This window comes from Patiria miniata, unplaced genomic scaffold, assembly GCF_015706575.1.
Source record: "Patiria miniata isolate m_02_andy unplaced genomic scaffold, ASM1570657v1 HiC_scaffold_6, whole genome shotgun sequence".
Taxonomy (NCBI): domain Eukaryota; kingdom Metazoa; phylum Echinodermata; class Asteroidea; order Valvatida; family Asterinidae; genus Patiria; species Patiria miniata.
This window is the reverse complement of record NW_024037073.1, coordinates 16649234-16675660: the sequence shown is the minus strand read 5'-3', so window position 1 is coordinate 16675660 and position 26427 is coordinate 16649234. Positions and strand designations below refer to the sequence as shown.

At 40.7% G+C, this 26427-nt stretch overlaps 3 protein-coding genes across 3 annotated transcripts; 2 read left to right on the top strand and 1 right to left on the bottom strand.

Moving 5' to 3' along the window:
* The first annotated feature begins 1387 nt into the window (after positions 1-1387).
* On the top strand, positions 1388-10500 carry LOC119743528 (monocarboxylate transporter 13-like). Its single transcript, XM_038219951.1, has 5 exons — positions 1388-1464; positions 2945-3166; positions 4518-4661; positions 5774-6592; positions 8131-10500. Exons 2-5 carry the CDS (start codon positions 2977-2979, stop codon positions 8253-8255), a joined length of 1278 nt encoding a protein of 425 aa, XP_038075879.1. The 5' UTR covers positions 1388-1464; positions 2945-2976; the 3' UTR covers positions 8256-10500.
* LOC119743292 (lysocardiolipin acyltransferase 1-like) lies at positions 10488-14141 on the bottom strand. Its single transcript, XM_038219695.1, has 3 exons — positions 13879-14141; positions 12807-12816; positions 10488-10645 (listed from the first exon to the last, which is right to left on the bottom strand). Exons 1-3 carry the CDS (start codon positions 14086-14088, stop codon positions 10488-10490), a joined length of 378 nt encoding a protein of 125 aa, XP_038075623.1. The 5' UTR covers positions 14089-14141.
* A 6980-nt stretch (positions 14142-21121) lies between these two features.
* LOC119743527 (monocarboxylate transporter 13-like) lies at positions 21122-25806 on the top strand. The gene is made up of 4 exons (XM_038219950.1): positions 21122-21339; positions 21997-22140; positions 23653-24471; positions 24987-25806. The coding sequence occupies exons 1-4, from the start codon at positions 21150-21152 to the stop codon at positions 25109-25111; spliced, it is 1278 nt and encodes a 425-aa protein (XP_038075878.1). The 5' UTR covers positions 21122-21149; the 3' UTR covers positions 25112-25806.
* Positions 25807-26427: the final 621 nt, after the last annotated feature.

Below are 26427 nucleotides of genomic sequence, written 5' to 3'. Positions count from 1 at the left end.
TATTTTTGAGTAGCCATGTGCAGCACCAGAAATGCAATTCAAAACGTTAGACCATGTCTGCTACGTATAAACCTCCATTGGCCGAGGCAGTAACTAAGTTCAAATAAAGTAAACATGTCCCCAGTAAGTATGTCTCAAGAGGTTATATCTCCGACCAAAGCTTTTATCACACTGGTGACAAGCAAAGGGTTTGACTGCAGAAATAAATTCATGTTGACGTTATAAAGGTTGATCCCCGAATGACAAGAAACGGATGAATTCGTTCAATATAATATTGTGCCAACACCTGTTGTGCGATGTTTGAACTAATTCGCACATTCCCTGCGCATGTTCCCTGTGCGCCTGTGCGCTCTTTGTATTCATTTTGCTCATTTTTGCTCTTTACGTGCTCATTTGCTCATTTTTGCTCATTTCTTGCTCATTTGCTCTTCCTTGCTCTTTTCCTGCTCTGTTGCTCATTTGCTCATTTTGCTGCTCATTATACCTATTTGCTGCTAATTCCTTGCAATTTTTTTTGTATAGGGGAAGAAACTTTGCACCAACGACACACAATAATGTGGCATACAGAGCCTTGATTTTGCTTGTTCACTGCCGCCGATAGGGGAAGGGGAAATGTGGGGCATTTGCCCCCCCTCCCTCCTCCATGCAGTTGTTTCCTTGCCCCCCCCCCCCCCCCAGTTTTTCCGCACCACTTTATCAAAAAATATATTTATTTTAATAATAAGTTGAAGATAGAGAATATAGAGAGTGAATCATCTGTGGACACGTTTTAGGCAAAAGAACATTGGTACTTTAATAGACAAAAAAAATGGCACATTTGCATACAGCCGTAGCATAGAGTGTGCAGCGAACGTCTTTGGACAATATGCATGTGTTATACACCATTCTGCGGTTTGATACATTTCTCATTCATAAAAAGACTATTCTTCTAAGTTGCCCTAAAGGCTTATTTCTGGACCATTGACTTCCCCCCAACCAAAAAAATAAAATAAAAAATAAAAATAAAAAATAATTCCTTGTCCCCCAATTGCCGCCCGGCCTCCAATTTTAGAGTCTGATGGCGCCACCACTGTGCTTCTCATTTGAAATTTATTCATTTTCAAGTATGCTTTTTCCCCTTTAATCAATTATAAGGGCCATCCCACTGCGAGGAGGGTTTACCATTACATGTTTCGCATACTTTCGTAACCGTAATGATCGGGGTCATGGTCCAAAGAAAACCCGTATACGGCCCCCGAGTCACTCAGATCAGTCTGGGTTCAAGGTTTTTAAGTGCCATTATTATTGCGGTGTTCGGTGCACTGGAACTCCATAGGCCATCGGTTATTTGCTTGTTATGTATGAGATGCATGCAGGCATGCGGGCTCGATTAAGGTCATTTGCACTTCTGCTCTGAACAAACGTACGGCAGTAAAACATGCATGTACATGTACATATTTTGCTGTCATTTTGCAGCCCTTGACGGTAAGTACTGTCTTCAGTTTTACATGGAATGGTAATTAGGAAATATGATGTCGATGTGGTATCGGTTGGTCGAGCTATAATGAAGTGACATTTGATAGAACGTTTGGAGAGACTTTCTATTCACAGTGTGATAGCTTCGTGCATGGATTTCGAGTCTGGGAAGGGTGTCGAGTTATACACTCGGTGGGGTTGTGGTCCAATGGTCATGGTGATCTGTTACGCATGATCTGTGGCTATGTGCATAATAGGGAACAAAATGTTGACTGCGTCGCCACAGAGCAATTTCTATAGGTAAATACGTCTCCACAAGGCTATCACGAAATATATATATGGATTTTACTCAAAAACTAGGAATTTCCAACGTGTGTTGATTTAATTGTCCCAAATCGAAGTATTTTATGTAAGGGATATTAAGTCCGAATTTCGGCCAAGGAAATTAGTTCTGGTCAAAATAGGAGCATTTTGAATCTACACTTTCAAACTCCAAAATTTTAGTACACGAGAACAAAGAATCGACTCCACAAAATTCCAGTATGCGTGTTCCACTCGTGTGCCGTGGTACATGGGTTCGAATCCTGACGGGAACGTGGTGATTGTGCTTCTGAGCAAGGCACTTTACCATTATTGCTTCGTCCTTCGGATGGGACGTAAAGCCGTAGGACCCGTGTGTGGTGTAATACACGTTAAAGAACCATCGCTAAGGCCAAATCAAAAAACAAAAAGTCTCCGGTTTCTGGTCTTCGCGCGCGTCGCCGTAGCCGTAGTCTATGTAAAGACCATGGCGAAATGGCATGAAATTTCACAGGATCACTTAAGAACCCCTTAAGGACGGGGTGTAATGGGGACATTCCTCCACACATAGAGCAAGTGGCCCGCATGACTGCACAGCCTTTGTGTGGTAACGGGACTGCGCAAAAGCAGCAGCTGTGGAACTACCCACTAGCCGTGTGCCACGGCATACCACAGCTGGCAACTGCAGAAACATAAACTTTCGACGTAAATGTACGTGATTAAAGTGTATACTTTGTGAACATATAAGTCATGTATAGTCTTATACTATTATGGTTTCTGCAAAGCACACGGTCTTACGACGAGGATGCCTGCAAAAAAATATATGAAATAACGTTCAAATTGCAGGGATCCAAGGTTCAATACAGAATTCGTGGACAAAGTTGGACTATTGGGTCGTATGAATAAAAACTATGATTTGTTTTTAATACCAATGTTGAAGCATTCACTTGTATCTGTACGAATATAATTAATCAAATGCTTCAGATTTCAAGTGTTTGCTGGTCATGTTTTTTAGGCTGGGTTGGGGCTATATGAACTAAATAGAAAATACTTCTGCGCAAAAAAAAATTGCTGCATTTATTAAAGTTAATTGTATGAAATTGATTTTAATATGCATGATGTGGTAAGGTATATACGTCATGCCAACGAGATAATAGTTTTTGAGTGATGGCTGTATAAATCTTTACAGGTGCAATGTTGTGAGGACAGATCCAATCAATCATGAAGAACTACCAGGAAGGTGGCTGGGGCTGGGTGGTGCTCTTTGCTGCATTCATGGCTCAGGTTTTCGTCTACGGAAATCTCAAAGCGCTGAGTGTATTAGCAGAAACGATAGCGACGGAATATGACACACATTTATGGTTGGTAGGATGGGTTGCTTCAATGTCTATGGCTGTGCAGTTATTGATAGGTAAGTCATTATGCCGTATGCGACATTGCTTAAACCTCAATGCGCCTGGGCATGAAGCCGCCCTCTGTATTGAGTTTACTGGAACTCATTCACGGCTGGAAGCTAGACTATGGAATAGGAATTTCATCGGCTTGTTTCTATGATATACGTGCAGGTTATGCAAAACAAAACTGCGTCTTGAACTCCAGATTTTGACCATTCAGCGGGCGCCTTATAGTGTATCTTCGGTAACCTGACGTCATAACTTCTTCTAACGGCGGCACCGAATGGCTGGCGCGCGGGGTCGCATACAATTTGTGACCCTGCAAACGTGAACGTCTGATCCTCATACTAGACGAAAGCGTAGAATATTGAGTTTATATAATTACCAATGCTTTGTTACATTGGGATAATCTTTGCATTTGTACTGAGTCACTGATTTTTGTGACTCGACGCAAGTCAAGTCATTTTAAAGAAGTGACTCGAGTCGAGTCGAGTCATTTTCAAGAAGTGACTCGAGTCGAGTCGAGTCATTTTCAAGAAGTGACTCGAGTCGAGTCGCGTCATTAGGTCAAAAGGTCGAGTCGAGTCGAGTCGAGTCAAATATTTAGCTCGAGTCAATTCGAGTCACGAATATTTGAACACTATATGCCAAAACTGATACAAGGAGGCCATAAGTTTAGCCAGCGTTCGAATCCAAGAGCTTTATAAGAAATCGCCCAAAGCCAATGATGAAACAGAATGAATTAGAAAATGTGTTTAAAAATCTGGGTCATGGACAGCATTTTGTGCGTTCTAGAACCATGAGGTGAGAGACTGTGTCACGTTGTATATTTATACATGACTGCTGTTCGCAAAGCGAAGTGAGCATAACTTTGCACCGTAAGTGATTGCAAATACTTTTCGCAAACCTGTGCTTTTATTTTTTGGGACTCGAGTCTTATTAGCCTTCGCTCGAGTCGAGTCTTCTGATGAGGGACTCGAGTCGAGTTGAGTCATCTGCTCGTAGTGACTCGAGTCGAGTCGAGTCTTTTACCCTTAGGGACTCGAGTCGAGTCGAGTCACCAACATTGTGACTCGAGTCGGACTCGAGTCGAGTCATTGACTCGAGTCAGTGCAACTCTGTGTACAGAACGTCTAAGTTTTTACTACGTTCAGCATACTTTGATGTCACAATCAATCGTTCATTATGTGTTTCTGACACCATAAGAAGCCACCCCCGGCTGCAAGTGACTTAGAAACGACTCTTTGGGGCTTTATTTTCGTAGGATATCTCATATCAATGCATTGAGCAGGTTCATTGATCATGTTTCGATCCATGATTTTAGAAAGTGTCAACTGATTATAATTGATTACTCTTGAACAATCGTAGGTCCTGTCATATCATTTCTGACGCACAAATTTGGCTGTCGTCTCGTCATGCTATTGGGTGGTGTCATGGCAACCGTCGGGTACCTGCTGGCATCATGGTCTGGTACCTTCTTACAGTGGAGCGTCTTTATCGTTGGTTTTGCAGGTACACAAACACATTTTAGAAGATGTTGTTGCATGGGTGGCTTGTGCGCATAGCGCATCCCTGTCACCACTGTACATACGTGAGTAGAGTTATGAGTTGCTTCTCTCCTGCACCACGCGTGGTTTTCTCCGGGCCCTCCGGTTCTCTAGTCTATGTGATAGACCATGGTGAAAGCCATGGTTCCATGGGCAGATTCACTGGCGCTTTCTGTATCGGGTATTCGGTCTTTCACGGCGTCATAGAGTGGTCACGCGCTCTGTATGATGTTACGCGACACGCGCCCGGCTGTTGTTGCATTACAAAACACTGCATTCGAATTGACCAATCCTGATTTGGGAATGAAATAACGTCACGATTTAGTAAAGTCGACTTTGATTGGCTGAAGCCCGAGTTCGTATAAATCTGCATGCTTTGACATTATCAGACGTTGCACAGGAGACTTCTCCTTGGATAATTCGGGCGATTCACAATGCAGTGCGCCACCAAGAGTTCGCCACGGAGAGTCCATTTTTTCAAGTTTACAGTCGACAAAACATGGCCTATCTTAATAAGTGTCGGTAGACAACTTGAGCTAATATGTCATAGATTGGGGCATAGCGTTCTTCCGCCTAACCAAAAACACCATATTGAAAACATGAAAAGAAATGGGCAAACAGAGCCTCGAATCATACGCTTACGAAACCACTGACCGGAAAAACTAACGACTTCAAATGTCCCGCACTGCAAATTTGTCGACCATTTCCCACAATGCACTTTGAAAATGAACTCTCCGTGGCAAACTCTTGGTGTTACACTGCATTGTGAATCGCCCGAATTACGGATGATACTTAGACTACCGGTTTTTCTCCCTCCGGAAAAATCAAACTCTTTCGATCTCAGGATGTGCTCTTTGGTCATATAATATGGATCGTATATTTTTATGCCAGCGGCTCGAACGTTGTGGCGCGGCGGCGTCCTTCGCAATTCAGCTTCTCAGCTGTGAGTAAGGATGATAAGCTAGCCTCCCAAATCATTAATGTAATTATTATGTTGTCAATTTTTATTGGTGTTGTTTGATTCTTTTTCTTATTACGTTCGAATATGACCACTTTTCTGTTCCTTTCTTGCCGCAGGTGTTGGCTCAGGTTGTTTCGCCTACCCGTTTCTGGCTATCATTGCCTCATATTTCAAAAAGTACTACCCTATAACCCTCCTGGTTGCTAATCTTGGTAAATCGTGTGGGGACATGCTGTACGGTCCAATCACACAAGTACTTCTTGATACGTACGGCTGGAGATGGACAATGATGATCATCTGTGGACTGACTTTCCACCTTGTTCCGTGCGCCGCAGTAGCCAAAGCGTCCAGGGTGAAAGACGACAGAAACGACTACCGCAGGATTGCTTGTAAAGACAACGAGACCGACGTCACCTCGGATAACAGTCAAGTGGAGAGCACACACTGCTGTAAGGCAATACTGGCAGCATTCGACTTTGCCATCTTGACAGATGTTCACTTCATTTTGATAACTCTGGCAAGTTGTGTTACGGGATTTTGTTTCATCGGTTGGGAGGTGTATGTCGTGCCGCATGGGATAGACCATGACTTGAACCCTACACAATCATCGTTCCTGCCAACTTTCTATGGCATAGGAAACTTCGTAGGGAAAGTCGTCGCAGCTGTAGTTCTTCAGACCTATGTAATCAACGCACGATGGTTCATGTGCATTGGTGTACTTTGTGCAAGTTGTTCTCTGTTTGCTGACCCCTTTCTGACCTCTTTTGCTAGCCTTGCGGTCGTGGCGTGCACGGTAGGATCAGGTATTGCCATCACCAATACAGTCAAGTTCATTTTGTATCGTGAGTTGGCCTCAGATGATCAGTTGCTGAGTATGTATTCCTGGCAGGGACTGTTTGTAGGACTCAGCGATGTCATGAGTGGTTTCGCCTCGGGTAAGATTCCTATACCTAAACTTTGTATCGACAATAATGCTATCGATTTTTACCCCTCAGCCGAGAGGCTCGAGGGGTATTGTCATCGCCTACGGCGTCCGCCCGTATGTCCGTGGTGTCTGTCAGGGCGTCCGTCCGTCCGGGCAGCTTAGTTTCCGGATGATAACTTGAATTAGAAATGTTGTTTGGGATTGTAACTTCGGTAGGGGGTTACCCTTGGGAGTAGGCAAATTAAGATTGGTTTTGGGGTCAAAAGGTCAAAGGTCAAGGTCACCGTGGTGAGTTAAAGGTAAATGCTTTCCGGATGATAACTTGAGTTAGAAATGACATTTTGATGTCTAACTTTGGTAAGAGGTTGCCGTTGGGAGTAGGCAAGTTGGGATTAGTGTTGGAATCAAAAGGTCAAAGGTCAAGGTCACCGTGGTGGGTTAAAGGTAAATGGTTTCTGGATGATAACTTCAGTAAGAAATGAGATTTTGGTGTCTTACTTTGGTAGTGGGTTGCCCGTGGGAGTAGACAAGGTGGGATTGCTTTTGGGGTCAAAAGGTCAAAGGCCAAGGTCACCGTGGTGAGTTTTTGGTAAATGGTTTCCGAATGATAACTTGAGTTAGAAATCACAATTTGGTGTCTAACTAAGGTAGGGGGTTGCCCTTGGGAGTAGGCAATTTAAAATTGGTGTTGGGGTCAAAAGGTCAAGATCAAGGTCACCTTTGTGAGTTAAAGGTAAATGGTTTCCGAATGATAACTTGAGTTGGAAATAAGATTTTGGTGTCTAACTTAGGTAGGGGGTTGCCCTTGGAAGTAGGCAAGTTGGGATTGGTCAAAGATCAAGGTCACCTTGGTGAGTTAAAGGTAAATGGTTTCCGAATGATAACTTGAGTTGGAAATAAGATTTTGGTGTCTAACTTAGGTAGGGGGTTGCCCTTGGAAGTAGGCAAGTTGGGATTGGACCAAGGTCAAGGTCACCGTGGTGAGTTTAAGGTAAATGGTTTCCGGATGATAACTTGAGTTAGAAATCACATTTTGGTGTCTAACTTAGGTAGGGGGTTGCCCTTGGAAATAGGCAAGTTGGGAATGGTTTGGGGGTCAAAGGTCAAAGGTCAAGGTCACTGTGGTGAATGAATGTTTTTTCATGATAATTTCAGGTAAACATGATATTTGAGTTTGGATGTCAGTTTGCCCTTTTCGACAAACTTCAGCTGAGGGGTTTCAACAGCAACGCTGTTATGTTTTAATATTTAGTGTATGTGAGCTAATTGTTTTTAATGCATAAAAAGTTAAAGAATTCTATCCCAGTTCGTTATTATCTCCATCAAAGAGGTTATGTTTAGGTTATGTTCGTTATTATCTCCATCAAAGAGGTTATGTTATTTTAGAGGCGGAAGTGTGCGCTTTCTGAGTGCTTCCTAGTTCTAATCGAATTTTTCCAGACTATATTTTAGTAGCCGTACTTGAAATTTGCACCCGTATTGAGATGTCTTTTATTCCGTTTCTTACCCTGTTGGTTTTTCTTTTTTTTTTTTTTTTTTTTACTATAGGCTGGCTCTATGATGTGACTGGAAGCTTCAAGGCAACATTCATCCTGTTGGCAGGTCTACAGTTCTGTGCTTTTATCTTTGTACTATTGGACTACGGTATAACGAAATTCAAAGACAAGAAATGAACTTACTGTAACAAACATAAACATTATGCAGTCATTCATACTGCTGTGCTGCTTGTCACCCGCTTCGCGTATAGCAGTAATGATCTCGGACAGAAGAAATACGGATTTTTTGTTATGGTAGGCGATTGTCATTCCTTGCATTTACAGGGTGACTCAAAAAGTGGAACCCAAAAACAAAGAAATATATTTCTTATAAGAAAAATATGTAACACCAAATTTAATTACAACTTTGAAGCCGTATTAAACTAATTTAATTTGAAGTGAGGAAATTATTTCAATAATTTGCTCTACACGTTAAAATTTTAACAATATTTTATAAACGAAGTAACCCTAAAATCAGTTTCGTCCAACAAAACCAATTTATTTCGTGATCTGATTGTTTGGAACAACAAAGAGAATGACACAGAATACTTGTTTCAATAACTGTAGTACACAATATCTTTATCAACAACCCTGCTTTGGCTGACAAAAGGATTTGTAAAATCCATTTTTTTTTTAAAGACAGGCCTTCACGAGGACTTCGTTGAATATTTTTAACTTTCATACTGAGGTTTTATCGCTGGTGATGTTTGAAGACGATTGTAACGACACCTCTTGAAATCGCAGCGGACGTAGCGGATTTTAGGGTCATTTCGTTTGAATGCCGGTGATATAATTTGAACGGACTGGGCAATTGAATTTTTGTTCATCTAAAAGTAGTTTATTCAATTGGCTTTCCAGTCATAATTCATTTTGGTGCTAAATATTTTGTTAAATATGAAATATATTTCTTAGGGTTCCGCTTTTTTTTGGGCTCACCCTGTTTGTACCATCTTTGACCTGTTTTATAATAAGCCTGTTATTTCTAGGAAAGTCCGGACAGAGTGTGTCTAGGGCACTCATGTAAACTGGAGTATACCGCCAAAGGACGAACCGCGGAAGAAGACCAACGATGGCACATGGCAACCAGAGTTACTAGTCACTGCTTTTTGTGACTCGAGTCAAGTCGAGTCATTAGGTCAATAAGGTCGAGTCGAGTTGAGTCAAGTCACAGTGTGTAGTCGAGTCTAGTCGAGTCAAATATTAAGCTCGAGTCAATTCGAGTCACGAATATTGCACTATGTAACAAATAAGGACAAGAGATAAGTCATTTGTATCACTAACAGTTAAGAAGTAGAACTTCGATTTTATATTCTATCTGGTTTGGCTTCGAGGAGTTCGGATCTACTTTTTGTTTTGCTGATCGCTACAACATTTTACCAAATTGCATTGTTCATAACTATTTCTGATTATTTAAACGTGGGCATGTGTGCATTATATTTTTAAAAGAGGGCATACATTTTAGCCGGCGTTTAAACCCAAAAGCTTAATAAGGAATCGACCGAAGCCAATGATGATACCACGATTTGGAAAATGCGTTTAAAGTCCGCAGTTCCGGGATAGTATTTTGTGCATTTCCAGAACCACTAAGTGGGAGTCTGTGACACGATATCTGTTTGTACGTGACAATTAAGCTTTACTGCTGTACCGTGCTGTATTCGTTAATTGACGTGAACATGAATTTTGCACCCGTAATTCATTGCAAATATTTCTCGCAAGGTTTTGCTTTTATTTTTGCGAGTCGAGTCATCATTTGCTCGTAGTGACTAATTACAGCTCTGATGGCAACGGAAGGTACAACCAGATGTGCTAGTCTATTATTTTTTTCAGCAGACCATCTGTGGATAAAACATGTTTACAATATTAATTTTACGGGAAGATACCAAACTTTGGCTCAAGGGGATTAGCTGTGGGGGGAGTTAGTATTAGACATGTGCTTCGTTACCTGAAGAGCTTTCCCATTTTTGCGGTCGAGGGGGCTCCCCCACCCCGTAGATCCGCCGCTGATACTACTTAAAATAATATGAAATGATATGAAAATGTTTTAAGTAGCACTGCGGCTGCCACACAGCAGGTTCGAATGGCAACTACAATGGCAATTTCTATAATGACAAATTCAGTATTACTTTCAAGTTTAAATAAATATTAACCACTGCAATAATTATAAATTTTAATAAAGTAAAACTGATTATATGTATATATTCTGCTTGCCCGGAGATCTCCAAGATTGAATATTTCGGATTGGCTATCCATACTAATTGTTATTTATAATTTTAAATGTCTGGTTTAAAGGAAAGAAACCTACACAAAGTCTCGATCGAGATTTGTTGATTGATTTGATTAATATAATTAAACTTAACAGACAGTCTTTGTTCACAAGATCTTCTCTGTCCGCAGCGTGCTCTGGCGATGGAGCACCGCCCAGAAGAAGAACCAGTCTAGCCGCGTGCGGTGATTCATCAGGATTATGCTGCCCTCGTCTGACTGCAGTGTGTCGCCTGAGGTCATGATTGTAACCCCCATGAATAACTCTTTTATCAAAAGGAAAAAACAAATCCAGCATTCTGAATATGAGAATGACTTGACATACCGTAATTATATACATGTTATGTAAGGCCAAAAAAAAAAGTCATAAAGACGATGTCTCAAAAACCGCCAAACTCACTGGTTTGACTGGAATCCTGCTGCTGCACAATTTTAACATGTTTTTAGATTGGGTTATGGTCGAGAATAAGCTTTATGTGGCCTCTCTGGACTCCCATATATTTGCACTAAGTTTAGTCGGGCACCATTTGCAGTCATCAGCCGACATTTGAAGCAAAAATATCAGGTAAAAAAAAAAAAAGCCGCGTCGCCGCACCACTTTTTGGGCAAGCTTCATACCAGAAACCAGAGACTTTTTTTGTTGGCATAAGCCCTTACATTGATAGTCTTTATGTATGTGAGAGTCAGGTTGGCGCAGTGGTTCTTTCTTAGTCTTCTAATGTAACTCATGTCCGACAAACTGTAGTCAACTACAGCTTTATGACAGTTGTTCAGGAAAATCATGCCTTTACATATATAGAATGCATAGGAAGCCATGCAGGTATGCTTTTGAGAAGAGTCAATCAATGGGTTGAGCTTGCAGGTAAAGGACACCATTAGCAAAAGTGCTTTTTAATTTTTAAGGAACAATTCAATAAACATGAAGCAGGCTATGCAATGAATAAAACACTAACCCCTCAAAATTTCAAATCAGTAGAAAAGCAAAATCTGTAGAAATAAATGCAATTTCGTTTTTCTTGCGAGCATGGTTTCTGTTGAAAGCCCTCCCTTCCAAAATGCTCATTAATTTGTAGCGTTCACTTTAAGTTTCACTGTACTGCGCCTTTAACGCATCTTGTATATATGTTACATGTAGTTCAGAGGTCAACCTTCATGCGTTCATTCATGGAGTGTTGTTTCGTTATCGTTCGTCTATACTAGTTCTCTGTCACACACGTAATATTTACAGTGCATTTCCTATACTTTCGCTTGGAAGTTACAAGCTAGAATCAACACTATTCTTTACATGATTTAGTAAACATCGGCAGAGCTATTCCAGTGAGCAATCCAAGCTTCTCTCGTGGATTTTTGTGAGTGTTTATTGACCGAACTTTGTGTGCATATTCACCACATGAGTTAAAACCAACTCGCCCCGCATTCACGGCGCGGGCAGTTGCCCCGTTCGCGTTGCGTTGTGCATGGACTCGGCCCAGTTTTGGCTGTTTATATACTTCAACTTGGTGAGTCATTTAACTTGCATTAAACTCGGAGTTAAAGTAGGACAGTATAACTAATTCCTACAAATTCATTTTGATTTGCACCCTCTTGTGGTGTGGTCCCGAGTCTGTCACTCGGGTAAAGTAATTCTCATTCACGGATATGAAACAGATTGCAAACTAAACTAAATTTGGTCAATTGGGGACTGTTTGATACGAGGGTTTCAAGAGGAAAATGAAGTGCATTGTAATTCCTTTTTACTTGAAAATGAGAGCACATGGGTACTACATGCGTACGTGCTCATTGATTTTACTGGACATTATTTACTTACAATCAAGTAGGATATTTCCTAATATTTTGGCATTTTTTTTCCTTTTTGAATGTTTACAAATAGTGTCCTGTGTCTATTAACTTTACTCGTGTATACATATAACTTTGAGGTCAATGCGATTCAGGTTGACATTTATGTGTGAGGTGATTCCATAGCCACTAATAGTGAACACTGATGGAGCCAATGAAACATGTGCACAAGGCCCAAAAAATAATAGTTCTGCTTCCAGTTCCCTACCTACCCCATTCTGACAGCCCCTACCCTATTTTTTTTTTATGGGGAAAATGAGGAAAAACACCCAAAACCATCAATTTCTACCTTTTACCCTTGACTTCATGCAGATGCCTCCATATGATAGTACACAAAAAAATTGGCAAAAAAAATTCAAAAAAATGTTCCTACCTACCTACCTACTTTATTTTCAAATGCCATGTGATCGGAAGCAGAACTTTTTTTGTGTGGCCAACATGAATAATTGTGATTTGAACTTCAAATCAGGGCTTAATTATAATAGATTTGTAGGAAAAGAAAAAAATATCTATTCAATGACAACAAAATTCTCTGATTGCTTGTTCACTGTAATCCCTATTTGGGATAATACAAAATCTCAACCAACTTACCCATAAGTGCCTGGTAGAACAGGATCCAGTTAGGAGACATGAAGAAAAAAGAAGAAGAAATTATTTGAGTAAGATTTGTAATATGTGGCGGTAGTGTAACTAGTGAGGGTTTGCAGTAACACCATCCAGAAGAATCTCTTTTACTCTCATCGTCTTCACTGGAGAAGACAATCAGAGCATACTGATTGGAACATTGAGTTTCACAACCAACTGGTTCTTTTCAGAACTACGCATCTTCTCAAAAGAGATTCTTCCACGTGGTGTTACCGCAAACCCTCACTAGTTTAAGAAAGTATTTGAATGACTTCATTATACACGTACATGAAATGAAAATCTGTCCGACATGATCTCTTACTTTCTTTTCTGGGCTGATTATTAATGTATTTTGGACTCAGACTGTATCCTTACAGTCAAAGTTTGCCAATGGGATGTACATCTGCATTTTCACCAAATGTATGTATGCTGGAAGATTGTGGTGTATCAAAATACTCCGGCATTTATTCTCTTATTATCTGAAAAAGGTGGTTTTTTTTCCTTTTCCCCCTTCTGTCATTTTGAAGAAATCAATGAAAGAAGGCCTTTCCAATGGATATTTCCATTAGTATTTTTTTTTTTTAAATTCAGCGAAGCACGCGCAAGCATTGGCACAACGTACACGCGCTTGCTACAATTCGTCGGATCAGTGCGCGACATCGAGTAGCTGCAATCAGCTCAGTGAGAACGTGTCTTGGACACTGAATTCAGGTCCAATTCAAAACATGCTTCAGCAACTTTTGATTTGAAATCGAGATCCTAGAATGCTGTTTTCCTCAGAATATACAGCTGAAGCTGAGCTGAAACTTCATCAGGTTAGTTGTTCAGCACTCTTCTTTAGATTTTGAGCACTTTTGTTGCTTCAAACGAACAAAATGCACAAATTACAAATGATGGACTGTACCTTTAATACTTATTAGTAGTTGATTAAGACCTAACTGATTCAGACACATTTCCAGTGATTAGTAAATTGAATTCTGTGCTTAAGAGGTCCACGAATATTATGAGTACCAGCATGCTCATAAACCAGTAAACTTACCACCGGCAGCAGCAGCCACAGGTTCATCATCCAGTCCGCCACCCAGCGGAACAGCCGTGGCCGAATGGCCATGAGGGGTAGAATGGGCCCAATCATGAAGACCGAGCCCACGGTGGCTGTCAACGCCATGGCTGTTATGCAAACCGCACCCTTGCAGACACCCATGGGAGTGAGTGGTGGCAGCAGCGGCAGTGTGCTAGGAGTTGTCATGGCTGGTGCAGAGGTGCTGCTGACCCTGCGGCAAGATGAAGTTGACACTGGTTCTGTTGGGATACCGGGATAAATCAAAAACATCAGATATTTTCCAGTAATAGCCAATTGGTAAACATGATATTTAGTGCTTGAGGACGCTATGGTGCAGCGGCGGCAGAACAGTTTTCAAACTGGGGGGGGGGGGGGGTCACCAAGAAGGGGCACTTGTTCAGTATTTTTTTTGTGCACATAGGCCTATGTGCTAAAAGGTTGAAATGTTTTTTTTTTCACCGGACACTTGACCTCCGTAAAATTAAATAGTGGGGGGGGGGGGGGGGGGGGTATTTTCAGGGCGCATTGTTAGGGTTTAAATTTGGGTCTGTGTTTTCAAATTCCTCGTTCATAACAGCTCTCTCCATACCATTTTGGGAAATGGTTTCTGAAAACAAATTATCCAAAACTTTTCGGGCCAGTTTTGTTTTCATCTCGAGGGGGCACATTTATGCTTGATTCCTTTAATTATTCCGTGTTGTACGTATTTCAAATAAAGACAAACAAAAACAGAAATGCTAGATGCTACAGCTTTTTGTTTTATCTTAATCTTTTTGCCAAAAATGTCTCCGGTTTCTGGTAAAGAGCTGGCCCAAAAAGTGGTACGGCGACGCGTTTTGTTTTTCCCTACTTTTTTTCCTTGAAATTTCGGCTAACTATGATGTTGCAGGTGACACACGACACACAAATTTAGAAAATCAACGAGAACCCTTGAAGAATAAAATAAATATGATTTAAGGAAATACAGTGTACTAATTGCCAAAAATTCAATCCAAATTCAAGTCACTTTTAATTGAACAAAAATAAGGCACTCTTTGTGGTGACGATAACTCAAGAAAAACACATTGCACTGAATTGAAATTGTGTCCAATAATTGGCTGTGATATACGACACAATCAATTTGAAATCCGACAAAAACAAAAACTACAGGGTGCAAGGGCACTGCCGTATATTTTACCAACATCGATTTCTTCCCAAAGAGGGCGCGGTACACAAATACCGGTCACCACCCTAAAGATGCGGATTACGATCTGCCCAAACGAAGTGGGCTTTAAGTGAACAAAAATAAAACACCCATTGTGGAGATGATAACTCAAGAAAAAACACATTACACTGAATTGAAATTTCGTCAAATAATTGTTCGGGATATAGGACACAACACGTTAGAAAATCGACGATGAATCTTCTTGAAGAATAAATTTAATACGATGTAAAGAAATACAGAGTACCGATGGCGAGAAATTCAATCCAAATTCAAGTCACTTTTATTTAAGCAAAAAAAATAAAGTACTGTTTGTGGAGACGATCAATAAAAAACCCCACAATGCACTGAATTGCAATTTCGTCCAATTATTGTTCAGGATATAGGACACAGCACGTTAGAAAAACGACGTTAACTTTTGAAGAATAAATTTAATATGATTTAAAGAAATACAGTGTCGCGAAAAATTCAATCCAAATTCAAGTCACTTTTAGTTGAACAAAAATAAAGCACTCTTTGTGGAGACGATAACTCAAGAAAAAAAAGGTGCACTGAATTGAAATTTCGTCCAATAATTATTTGGGATATAGGACACAACACGTTAGAAAATTGACGATAACTCTTGAAGAATAAAATTAATATGATTTAAAGAAATACAGTGTACTAATCGCGAAGAATTCAATCCAAATTCAAGTCACTTATATTTGAGCACAAATAAAGCACTGTTTGTGGAGACTATAACTCAAGAAGAGCACATTGCACTGAATTGAAATTGTGTCCAATAATTGGCCGTGATATACCACACAATACATTTGAAATTCGACAGAAACTGTTGAAGAAAAAAATCAATATAGCAAAAACAAAAACTACAGTGTGTAAGGTTGCAGACCAGTAAATCGGTCCGAAATTGCCTGCGCCAGCCAAATCACGATTTGCATGCCCTCAAAATCTTCAGTATTTGAGCATGCTGTGGGCCATGAATTGGAGGGTTTGTAAAACATATGGGTGGAAGCCGTGCACAGCACTGTGAGCTTGTAGTTCCGTTCAATGTGGATGAAATTGGGCCCTTAAAGCGCTCTATTTTGCAATGGAGTGTAAGCATCGTTTTTCAACCTGGCGATGGGCTTCAGGACTTTTTTCAGGGGTGATCATCTTCGGATGGAATTTACTCCTAAAGTCATCAGTTAACCCCCGAAAATTGAAAAGAAAATGAAAGATGATGAAACAAACTTTAATTTGATGTGTGTCTCGAACACCTTGGAGAGTGGTGAGTATTTTTCCCGAATTTTTGAAGTGGGGGTATTTTATACCACTGGAGTCTATGGACGTTTATTTACTGGTCTGCTACCGTAAGGGCACTGCCGTACATTTTACCAACATCCATTTCTTCCAAAAGAGGGCGCGCTACACAAATACTAGTCACCACCATAAAGACTACTGTCAATGCGGATCACGATCTGCCCAAACGAAGTCGGAGACAATCATAACTCAAGAAAAACACATTGCACTGAATTATTTTAATTGAAAGAAATGAAGCACTCTTTTGGAGACAGTAACTCTAGAAAAACAATTTGTTCTGAAACGAAACTTTGTTCGATAATAAGTCGTGATGTAATGACAGAAAAAGTGGAAATCGACTGGAACCGTGATAACCAACGGCCAACAGTGCATGTGCCAGATTTTGCTACCCTCTATGATTTTTTCCTTAGGAGGGCGCCCTACACAACCACTGGTCAGCACGCGGCAACAATCTGCCCATTAAACAAAAATACAACACTTTTTGTGGAGACGATAACTCAAGAACAACATATCGCATTGGATTGAAACTGCAAAAGATTATTAACCATAACATTTGACACAACCCGTTCGAAAATTGGCGTGAAATGTGGAAGAATATATTTAATATGATTTTACAGAAAATAGGCCTAAGCGGTTAAATCACGAAAACTTCATTCCGAATTTTAGTCTCTTTTGACACACTTTGTGGAGACGATAACTCAAGAACAACATATCACATTGGATTGAAATTGCGCATGATTATTTACCATAACATTTGTCACAACCCGTTTGAAAATTGACGTGAACCGTGAAAGAATACATTTAATATGATTTAAAGAAAATAGGCCTATTAAAGCGTTTAATTTAATTTAATTACGAAACTTCACTCCGAATTTTATTCTCTTTTGACACTCTTTGTTGAGACGATAACTCGTGAACAACATAATGCATTGGATTGAAATTGCATCCGATTATTGACCATAAAATGTGACACAACCCGTTTGAAAATTGACGTGAACCAAGGAAGAATACATTTAATACGATTCGAAGAAAATAGGCCTTAAAAAAAAATTTCTTATTTGAAATTGATTCATTTTCAAGTATGCTTTTTCCCCTTTAACAATTATAAGTGCCATCACTTGTACTATGAGGAGGGTTTACCGGTTACATGTTTCGCATACTTTCGTTACCGTAATGATCGGGGTCATGGTCCAAAGAAAACCCGTATACGGCCCCTGAGTCACTCAGATCAGTCTGGGTTCAAAGTTTTGAAGTGCCATTATTATTGCGGTGTTCGGTTCATTCACTGGAACTCCATAAGCCATCGGTTATTTGCTTGTTATGCATGAGATGCATGCAGGCATGCAGGCTCGATTAAGGTCATTTGCACTTCTGCTCTGAATAAACGTACGGCAGTAAAACATACATGTACATGTACATATTTTGCTGTCATTTTGCAGCCCTTGACGGTAAGTACTGTCTTCAGTTTTACATGGAATGGTAATTAGGAAATATGATGTCGATGTGGTATCGGTTGGTCGTGCTGTCGGTAATGAAGTGACATTTGATAGAACGTTTGGAGAGACTTTCTATTCACAGTGTGATAGCTTCGTGCATGGATATGGAGTCTGGGAAGGGTGTCGAGTTATACACTCGGTGGGGTTGTGGTCCAATGGTCATGGTGATCTGTTACGCATGATCTGTGGCTATGTGCATAATAGGGAACAAAATGTTGACTGCGTCTCCACAGAGCAATTTCTATAGGTGAATACGTCTCCACAGGGTTATCATAAAATAGATTTATGGATTTTACTCAAAAACTAGGAATTTCCAACGTGCGAACGTTGATTTAGTTGTCCCAAATTGAAGTATTTTATGTAAGGGATATTAAGTCCAAATTTCGGCCAAGGAAATTAGTTCTGGTCAAAATAGGAGCATTTTGAAACTACACTTTCAAACTCTAGATTTCTAGTACACAAGAACAAAGAATTGACTCCACAAGGATACACAATTCCAGTATGCTCGTGTGCCGTACGTGGTACATGGGTTCGAATCCTGACCGGAACATGGTGATCGTGCTCTTGAGCAAGGCACTTTACCATTATTGCTTCGTCCTTCGGAAGAGACGTAAAGCGGTAGGACCCATGTGTGGTGCAATACACGTTAAAGAACCATCGCTAAGGCCAAATAAAAAAAAGGCTCCGGTTTCTGGTCTTCGCGCGTGTCGCCGTAGCCGTATTCTATGTAATAGACCATGGCGAAATGAAATGAAATGTCACATGAACACTTAACAGATCGTGAATAAAACGCGAAATTATCGTTTGTTCTAAGGAAACGAATAATAAAGAGGTACATAAACTTCCGACGTTAATGTACGTAAATGTACGTGAGTAAGTGTATACTTTGTGAACATTTTAAAATCAATTTCATACGATTAACTTTAAATTATTTGCTGAAATATGGATGAAAATCGACAAGCCCTCTGCCTCCTTCGGATGACTGTGACAGAATAAACAAAACCAGATATTCCCTGCGGAAAATAGCGTCCTTACGCGCAACAAACTTTCTAAATGGCCCATGCACTTTCCCCTGTCCTATTTGCATTTCAGCTCGCTCATTAATACCAATACACATGTTTTAATTGGCCACCACACCTCATTGCCTTATCTACATATACCAGCGTGCTCATTTGCATACTATAAAAACACGAAGCCGGGTGATGGGTCATGACACAAACCCGGTGCTATACAATTATGTACATATAATTATAGTGTCAAGGGTGTCAAGGGTCAAATCGTTTGTTTACCAGACGTACATGTACGTGAAAACTGTTTAGCTACTGCGCTTGCAGGACGCTGACGGTAAGTGTTTGCTGAGTATAAGGACTTTTATCTACTATGTGATAAAAGGTGTTAACTGTATAACGTTGTTTTGCATTTACAAAGATTTGTCTGCTCTGATGAATAACTTATAATTTGTGGTTAAAGGGAATGTACATCATTGGCTTTCGCTGTAATTTTCAGAAATGAACTAGTTGAAGGGTTAGTATAATAGATCAAAATATTGTTACACTGACATGTTTGAAGTGTTGTGTCTGAAAATGCTGGAAAAATCAAGAAAAACAAAAATGTTGAAGTAGTCTGGTTCCCTGACTCCACTAAAGATGAAATGGATCAATAATTTATAGATGCCAGAAATTGTAAGGTAAAGGAACCAGTCTAGCTGGCCTGCACCCGTTCATGAACATGTAACCAATAGCAAACACAATTTCGACTGAAACAAATGGTAAATTTGGAGCAGTAGTTGAAAAATAGTTAGGTTTGCCCCACGGAGTTCGGCTGACCACTGTTGGAAATGTATACAAAAATACCATTTTCTTGAAAATGACTTCACACTAGGTGCCATTATTTCACAGGATGCTTAAGACTGTCATTTACCAACATATAAGTAAGATTTTTCTTTAAAATATGGTAGTTTGATTTTTCGATGTTTGCACATGTTGTATTTTCCCTTTAAACACAACCTAATGCTTCAGTCCATTAAAACAAATGAGGCCAGCTGCACTCCCATTATGGCACCCTCCCATTCAACAGCTTACAATTTATAAAATAGATTGAAAGAACACGGTCGAAATTAACTCGAAAATGGCTTCATCGAGAATAAGGTCTATGGGAATACTACCTGGGGACCCATTGTTCTCGGACATAGAAAGGGATACGAACATCACTTATTCCTACCTCCAAGCATTTAACTCTTTATGCGTAAACACTTTGTAAATCAAGTACAATAAAGACCATGCACTATTTCAAATTCACTATGATCAATATCAATTACAATACAACTCAAAGTTGTGTTCCCTTGATCTGTAATGTAGACTGATTTTTCGTCTGATATTCGCTATGGAAGTTATAGAGGCGTAACTAGGGTTAAGCCTTGAAGGGGGGGGGGCGCATCGGGGGCCGCCCAATAGTCCGAAGGTCCGATAGAAAGAAGGTTGTTTATCCGAAGGTTCGATAGTTCGAATGCATACAATTTCCATAAGAGGAGGTTCGTTAGTCCGAAAATGAAATAAGGTTCGTTAATCCGAACATTTGATACAATAGTCCGAAGGTTTATTAATCCGAAGGTTTATTAATCCGAAGGTTCATTAGTCCGAAGGTTCATTTATCCGAAGGTTCGGTAGTTCGAATTTAGAATAAGGTTAATCAGTCCGAAGGTTCAATAGTCCGAAACAAAAATAAGGTTCATATTCCGAAGGGTTCATTATTGGGAATTCGGGCGATTTACAATGCAGTGCGCCACCAAGAGTTTGCCATGGAGAGTCAACTTTTCGAGTTCACGGTCGACAAAATATGGCCCATTTGAATGAGTGTCAATTGAGCTTTTTTATTTCTATTATAGCTAATTTGTTATAGATTGGGGCATAGCGTTCTGCCGCCTTACCACAAATCACCACATTGATACAAAGGGCATGTACCCCACTAAGCGTGCCCTCCCTCCCCCCCCCCCGTGCCCCCCGAAAATCGTTTGCGCCAGTGTCCGGTGTGCGCGCGCACACTATCTCGGGTGTTACTTCGTGAACCCAAAATTTGTCATGTAGCGGTTTTCACGAAGTAACACTGGAGTGGGCTTGGGTGTTACTTCGTGGTGTTGGCGACGGTATGATATGGGAAGGTATATACGTCATGCCAACGAGATAATAGTTTTTGAGTGATGGCTGTATAAATCTTTACAGGTGCAATTGTTGTGAGGACAGATCTAATCAATCATGAAGAACTACCAGGAAGGTGGCTGGGGCTGGGTGGTGCTCTTTGCTGCATTCATGGCTCAGGTTTTCGTCTACGGAAATATCAAAGCGCTGAGTGTATTAGCAGAAACAATAGCAACGGAATATGACACAGATTTATGGTTGGTAGGATGGGTTGCTTCAATGTCTCTGGCTGTGCAGTTATTGCTAGGTAAAGTCATTTTGCTGTATGCGACGTTGCTTAAACCTCAATGCGCAACAATGACGCAACAATGGGAAAAGGATGGGCACACCATAGAGCTAGTAATTTAATATAGCTCTATGGGGCACACGCATTGTAGGGCGATCTTTGTCCAGAGTATTGGTGAATATAGCTCGCACTGCGTACCATGTTGCCGGAACTCACGTACGTGAGTATCTGCATGGGCACATGTATTTTGCAGGCGACTGAGCAACCATCACTGGACGGCGATACCATTGTCCAGTATGGGTGAATATCAGTGCCGGGGATGGCCTGGCAACATGTACAAAGTGCGTTCAACCTGTGAGTGTGAGTTCAACCTGTGAAAACAACACAATTGAATCGTGTGCGTTGTTTGCATGATATGAGCAGTTTGAAATTGCCCCCACCGAACAGGCGCATTTTTCGATGGGCCCTGCACTAGTAATTACCATTGCTTTGTTACATTGGGCCTGTCTTTGCATATGTACAGAACGTCTAAGTTTTTACTAAGCTGAGCTAAGCACTCTTTGGGGGTTTATTTTCGTAGGATATCTCATATCAATGCATTGAGCAGGTTTATCGATCATGTTTCGATCCATGATTTTAGAAAATGTCAACTAATCGATTACTCTTGAACAATCGTAGGACCTGTCATATCATTTCTGATGCACGTATTTGGCTGTCGTCTCGTCATGCTATTGGGTGGTGTCATGGCAACCGGCGGGTACCTGCTGGCATCATGGTCCTGTACCTTCTTACAGTGGAGCGTCTTTATCGTTGGTTTTGCAGGTACACACATACATTTTAGAAGATGTTGTGGCATGGGTGGCTTGTGCGCAAAGCGCTCGCCTCTCACCACTGTGGCCCTGGTTCGAATCCTGGCCGCGGACCATACATGGCATACGTACGTGGGTAGAGTTGTGAGTTGGTTCTCTCTTGCGCCACGCGGGTTTTTCTCCGGGCCCTCCGACTTTTCTAGCCTGTGTGATAGACCATGGCGAAAGCCATGGTTCCATGAGCAGATTCGCTGGCGCTTTCTATATCGGGTATTCGGTCATGCACCGTTTGTCACGTCATAGACAAGTCATGGATAACACAACACCCTAGACACAGAAACAAAGGCTGTGGTCACGCGCTCTGTATGATGTAACGCGACACGCGCCCGACTGTTGTTGTATTAGAACACTGCATTCGAATTGACCAATCACAGTTTAGTCCTGATTTGGGAATGAAATGACGTCACGATTTAGTAAAGTCGACTCCGATTGGCTGAGGCGCGAGATCGCATAAATCTGCATGCTTTGACATTATCAGACGTTATACAGGAGACTTCTCCGTGGATAACGGATGATACTATAAGCTCCGTGCGCTACCAAAAGAGGGCGCCCTTTTACCTAGCAACGACGTCCCATGGGCGGTACAGTTTGCTGGTTGACGCGCACCGTTCCTTGTGTTTGACACGCGTACACCAGGGGATTTGTTCTATGTACACGCAGTGGCCGCGCACCCCCAACTGTACTTCCTTTGCCGGTGAGGGGGTACTTGTGAACGGAGCGGATAGACTACCGGTTTTCCTCCCTCCGGAAAAATCAAACACTTTCGATCTCTGGCTGTGCTCCGTGGTCATATATGGGTCGTATGGCTGGCTGCCATAGGCGACTTTACATGCCAGCGGCTCGACCACGTTTTGGCGCGGCGGCGTCCTTCGCAATTCAGCTTCTCAGCTGTGAGTATGGATGCCTAGCCTCCCAAATCATTATTGTAATTATTATGTTGTCAATTGTGACCGGCTCCACAAAAAGGGGTATTATGTCGCAAAAAGTGAAATTGAGTTATATACATGGTTGAAAAGCCCACAATTTAAGCTTTCATTTGGTATATAATAGAATTCCATAGCCCCTCCTGTTCTGGAGATATGACGTATTTGCATATTAATTATTTCCTTTGAGTTGAAATTACACAACTGATAAAACAGGCATTGAAATAGCTGGCTTTGTTGTAGAACAATCGAATGATGCACACAAAATGTTTTTTTTTTTCCAGTTTGTTCATCAAAATCAACATTTCTGTGAATGAAACCTGAAACTGTAGGTATCAAAGATGTCATTCAAGACAAAAAATGAAGATCAAATTTTGATGAAATGTTCACCCGCTCAATGAGCGGACCATTACACAATAATGCTCAGCGCAACTTAATACCCTTTTTTGTGGATCCGGTCACAATTTGTATTGGTGTTGTTTGATTTTTTTCTGATTATGTTCGAATATATCCACTCTTTTCTGTTCCTTTTCTTTCCGCAGGTGTTGGCTCAGGTTGTTTCGCCTACCCGTTTCTGGCTATCATTGCCTCATATTTCAAAAAGTACTATCCTATAGCCCTTCTGGTTGCTAATCTTGGTAAATCGTGTGGGGACATGCTGTACGGTCCAATCACACAAGTACTTCTTGATACGTACGGCTGGAGATGGACAATGATGATCATCTGTGGACTGACTTTCCACCTTGTTCCGTGCGCCGCAGTAGCCAAAGCGTCCAGGGTGAAAGACGACAGAAACGACTACCGCAGGATTGCTTGTAAAGACAACGAGACCGACGTCACCTCGGATAACAGTCAAGTGGAGAGCACACACTGCTGTAAGGCAATACTGGCAGCATTCGACTTTGCCATCTTGACAGATGTTCACTTCATTTTGATAACTCTGGCAAGTTGTGTTACGGGATTTTGTTTCATCGGTTGGGAGGTGTATGTCGTGCCGCATGGGATAGACCATGACTTGAACCCTACACAATCATCGTTCCTGCCAACTTTCTATGGCATAGGAAACTTCGTAGGGAAAGTCGTCGCAGCTGTAGTTCTTCAGACCTATGTAATCAACGCACGATGGTTCATGTGCATTGGCGCACTTTGTGCAAGTTGTTCGTTTTTTGCTGATCCCTTTCTGACCTCTTTTGCTAGCCTTGCGGTCGTGGCGTGCACGGTAGGATCAGGTATTGCCATCACCAATACAGTCAAGTTCATTTTGTATCGTGAGTTGGCCTCAGATGATCAGTTGCTGAGTATGTATTCCTGGCAGGGACTGTTTGTAGGACTCAGCGATGTCATGAGTGGCTTCGCTTCGGGTAAGATTCCTATAACTAAACCTTTTATATCGACAATAATGCTATCGATTTCGTAATATTTAGTGCATGAGAGCTAATTGTTTTCACTGCATAAAAAGTAAAAGGATTTTATTCCAGTTCGTTATTATCTCCATCAAAGAGGTTATGTTTTCATCGGATTTTGTTTGTCGATTGGTTGGTTTGTTGGTTGGTTTGTCTGTTAATAAGATAACTCATAAAGTTATGGACGGATATGCATGTAAGTGCAAATCGATTAGATTTTGGAAGTTATGCGGATCTGCGTCTGGATCCAGGATTTCTTTTAAGGATTATTCACCATTTATGCGAGTATTTCTTCTGGGTGTACTGACAATTTGGCGGGGAATTGTTTAGCCTTGGCGGAGGTGTGCGCTCTCTGAGTGCTTTCTCGTTCTTAATCGAATTTTCCCAGACTATATTTTAGTAGCCGCAGTAAAAATTTTCACCCGTATAGAGATGTCTTTTATTCCGTTTCTTACCCTTTTTTTTAACTATAGGCTGGCTCTATGATGTGACTGGAAGCTTCAAGGCAACATTCATCCTGTTGGCAGGTCTACAATTCTGTGCTTTTATCTTTGTACTATTGGACTACGGTATAACGAAATTCAAAGACAAGAAATGAACTTACTGTAACAAACATAAACATTATGCAAACAGTCATTCATATTGCTATGCCGCTTGTCACCCGCTTCGCGTATAGCAGTAATGATCTCGGACAGAAGAAATAAGGATTTTTTTTGTTATGGTAGGCGATTGTCATTCCTTACATTTACAGGATGACTCAAAAAAGCGGAACCCCAAAACAAAGAAATATATTTCTTATAAACAAATATGTAACACAAAAAATAATTACAATTTTGAAGCCCATTTATTAAACTAATTTTGAAGTGAGGAAAATTATTTCAATAATTTGCTCTACACGTTAATATTTTAACAATATTTTATAAACGAAGTAACCCTAAAATCAGTTTCGTCCAACAAAACCAATTTATTTCGTGTTCTGATTGTTTGGAACAACAAAGAGAATGACACAGAATACTTGTTTCAATAACTGTAGTACACAGTATCTTTATCAACAACCCTGCTTTGGCTGACAATAGGATTTGTAAAATCCATTTTTTTTTTAAAGACAGGCCTTCACGAGGACTTCGTTGAATATTTTTAACTTTCATACTGAGGTTTTATCGCTGGTGATGTTTGAAGACTATTGTAACGACACCTCTTGAAATCGCATGTTTGGACGTAGCGGATTTTAGGGTCATTTCGTTTGAATGCCTAAAAATGAATGGTGATATAATTTGAACGGACTGGGCAATTGAATTTTTGTTCATCTAAAAGTAGTTTATTAAATTGGCTTTCCAGTCATTATTCATTTTGGTGCTAAATATTTTGTTAAATATGAAATATATTTCTTAGGGTTCCGTTTTTTTTGGGGGGGGGGGGCTGACCCTGTTTGTACCATCTTTGACCTCTTTTATAATAAGCCTGTTATTTCTAGAAAGTCCGGGTAGAGTGTGTCTAGGGCACTCATGTAAACTGGAGTATGCCGCCAAAGGACGAACCGCGGAAGAAGACCAACGATGGCACATGGCAACCAGAGTTACTAGTCACTGCTTTTTTGTGACTCGAGTCAAGTCGAGTCATTAGGTCAATAAGGTCGAGTCGAGTTGAGTCAAGTCACAGTGTGTAGTCGAGTCGAGTCGAGTCAAATATGAAGCTCGAGTCAATTCGAGTCACAAATAAGGACAAGAGATAAGTCATTTGTATCACTAACAGTTAAGAAGTAGAACTTCGATCTTATATTCTATCTGGTTTGGCTTCGAGGAGTTCGGATCTACTTTTTGTTTTGCTGATCGCTACAACATTTTACCAAATTGCATTGTACATAACTATTTCTGATTATTTAAACGTGGGCATGTGTGCATTATATTTTTAAAA

Excerpts from the sequence above, each read along its gene's own strand:
- LOC119743528 (XM_038219951.1), top strand. The coding sequence starts at position 2,977 with ATGAAGAACTACCAGGAAGGTGGCTGGGGCTGGGTGGTGCTCTTTGCT. Across the intron at positions 3,167-4,517 it reads GGCTGTGCAGTTATTGATAG|GTCCTGTCATATCATTTCTG; the intron begins GTAAGTCATTAT and ends GAACAATCGTAG. Across the intron at positions 4,662-5,773 it reads CTTTATCGTTGGTTTTGCAG|GTGTTGGCTCAGGTTGTTTC; the intron begins GTACACAAACAC and ends TTCTTGCCGCAG.
- LOC119743292 (XM_038219695.1), bottom strand. The coding sequence starts at position 14,088 with ATGACAACTCCTAGCACACTGCCGCTGCTGCCACCACTCACTCCCATG.
- LOC119743527 (XM_038219950.1), top strand. The coding sequence starts at position 21,150 with ATGAAGAACTACCAGGAAGGTGGCTGGGGCTGGGTGGTGCTCTTTGCT. Across the intron at positions 21,340-21,996 it reads GGCTGTGCAGTTATTGCTAG|GACCTGTCATATCATTTCTG; the intron begins GTAAAGTCATTT and ends GAACAATCGTAG. Across the intron at positions 22,141-23,652 it reads CTTTATCGTTGGTTTTGCAG|GTGTTGGCTCAGGTTGTTTC; the intron begins GTACACACATAC and ends TTCTTTCCGCAG.